At 58.0% G+C, this 2,046-nt stretch overlaps 1 protein-coding gene across 1 annotated transcript in view; it reads right to left on the reverse strand.

Annotated features, from left to right (window-relative positions):
• Positions 1-2,046, reverse strand: part of EPB41L1 (erythrocyte membrane protein band 4.1-like 1) — a gene marked incomplete at its 3' end in the record, with an annotated part of 23,160 nt that overhangs the window by 16,109 nt on the left and 5,005 nt on the right. The window contains exons 7-10 of the mRNA XM_010010473.1: positions 1,876-1,989; positions 1,410-1,562; positions 553-650; positions 250-446 (exon numbers count right to left, since the gene is read on the reverse strand). Coding sequence (XP_010008775.1) covers positions 250-446; positions 553-650; positions 1,410-1,562; positions 1,876-1,989 — 562 coding nt within the window. The remainder of the gene's footprint in view (positions 1-249; positions 447-552; positions 651-1,409; positions 1,563-1,875; positions 1,990-2,046) is intronic.

Below are 2,046 nucleotides of genomic sequence, written 5' to 3' on the forward strand. Positions count from 1 at the left end.
CTGGGGGCTGAGGAGCCTTCAATGTCCCACAGCAGGGGGTCCCAGCACACAGGGAGCTGGTGGGGGGGGCCCATCCCTAAGCTGTCCAACCCCGTCCCCCTGCTCATGTGGAATCTAAGCTATCATTCGGGGTGTCACTGGGATGCGGTTTGGGACAGCCTCCAAAAGGAAGCCCGTTGGCTCCTGCAACCCTGCCAGATGAGGCGAACAGCATCCCCCTCGCTCCCGCCAGCGACCAATCTCCCTCCCCCTCCCCAATTTGGGGCATACCTCCGTCAAGGCTGCGAGACATGGTGTACCGTTTGCTGGAGGAGCGCTCAAAGAAGGGAGCCGGGCGGTCAATGAGGGCGCTGGCCTGCCGGGTCTGCGCCTGCGTGCGCCCGCTGTACCGAAACTTGGAGCCCATCACCAGGAATCCCTTGGGAGGTGGCTCCGGGGACACCAGCCTGGTGTGAGAGGTGGAATGCCATCAACAACCCCAGCTGTGCCCTCCATGTGCACCCACTGCGTGTCTGCCTCCAAGAAGGGAGGCCTGGAGAAGGTCTTCCTCACCTGAAGAAGGTGTGATGCTCTATGCAGACCTTCCAGAGACGCTTGGCAGAGCGGTGGTTGGGCAGCTTGAAGCCAATGGTGCTCTCAAACTGTTCGTACTTGGGGAGACAGAGACATGCTGTTATAGGCAGATCCTGCCCTAACAGACATGATGGGAAGGGACTGCCTCACCAAGGCCCTCAGGTTCCCCTGGCAGGAGCCATGACCATGCAAAAGAAGTCTTCTTCAAAGCAGTGCTGGGAAGGCCCATGCCCAGCCCTATTGAGTGGTGAGATTACGCCCCAACACTTTTGGCCTAAGCACTTTCCTCAACTGTAAATGGCTTTTTAGCACAAGATAAATTCCCTCAAGAAACAAAACCCTTTTAAAAGCTCAACTTGGCGAGAAGGCATTACTCCCCCTTTTAGATGCACTGTCCTTGCCCTCCTGCCTGCTGGAGAACGTGGGTGGAAATGCATTCTCCCATCAGTGCACATCAAAATGAAAAGAGTGAAAATAAAGTTGGAAAACGAATGAAAAAGCATGTGAAACGTGGAAGACACGTCAAAAATAGCCCTCAACCTCCCTTGCTGGGTGACCTCCCTACACCAGTGGGCTCACAGCATCTGACTGGTGGGGGAAGGAGCCTGGGGTGCCCTCAGCCTGCTGAAGTCACTGCCAGTGGGAAAACAAGAGCACGAACAACAAAGCATTTGCTGAAAGCCTCCATACACCACGGGAGATGTGCTCTCTTGGCCAGCGTGGGCATTAACTTGGGACCTTTGGGGCAGAGGCTGGAGCTAGGCAAGGACATCCCCCCCAGGCAGCCGCAGACCAGCACAGCAGGCCCTGGGGCTGCACTGGCACATGGCACCCACCTCACCCGGGCGGATCTTGATGTAGAAGTTGCTCCTCTTGTAGGAAATTTTGAGGATCTTGGGCCAGGCAAAGCGGTTGATCCTCAGCCGATCCCTGTAGATGAGGAGGCCGTTGGCACAGACACCCAGCATGATATCGATGCCTTCCGAGTCCTGGGGGAAGCAAAAGGGACAGGAGGGGACCACTCAGCTGCGCAGTAAGAACCAGTCCAGCCAGCAGTGCCACGCTCCCTCCCGCCTGGTGCTCTACTACGGAGGACTGGCTGCCAGAGAGGTCACTGTATCGCACAGATTGGTTGAGGTTGGACCTCTGGAGGTCCTCTGCTCCAACACCGAGCCATTCAGAGCCATGTCCTTGTTGAACCTTCATTGTGGGAGGAGGAGCCTGGGCAGGGAGGGGTGTGCAAACAGCAGGGCAGGATGGGGTGGCACTGGCCATTGCTCTTGCAGCCCCACGGCCATGTACCTTGGCGTGGTGCAGGTCCACCCCGTACATGGAGAGCTTCTTGGCGTTCTCCAGGAAGTGGATCTCCGCTTCCCCGGGGGTCATTCCCCTGCAGGGAGACAGAGAGGGGGACACGTATTCGGGTGCCCCACCAGGCATGGGGACACCAGCCTGTCCTGCGCTGGGGCTCAC

This window comes from Nestor notabilis, unplaced genomic scaffold (genome assembly GCF_000696875.1).
Source record: "Nestor notabilis isolate BGI_N333 unplaced genomic scaffold, ASM69687v1 scaffold19842, whole genome shotgun sequence".
In the NCBI taxonomy this organism is placed as follows: domain Eukaryota; kingdom Metazoa; phylum Chordata; class Aves; order Psittaciformes; family Psittacidae; genus Nestor; species Nestor notabilis.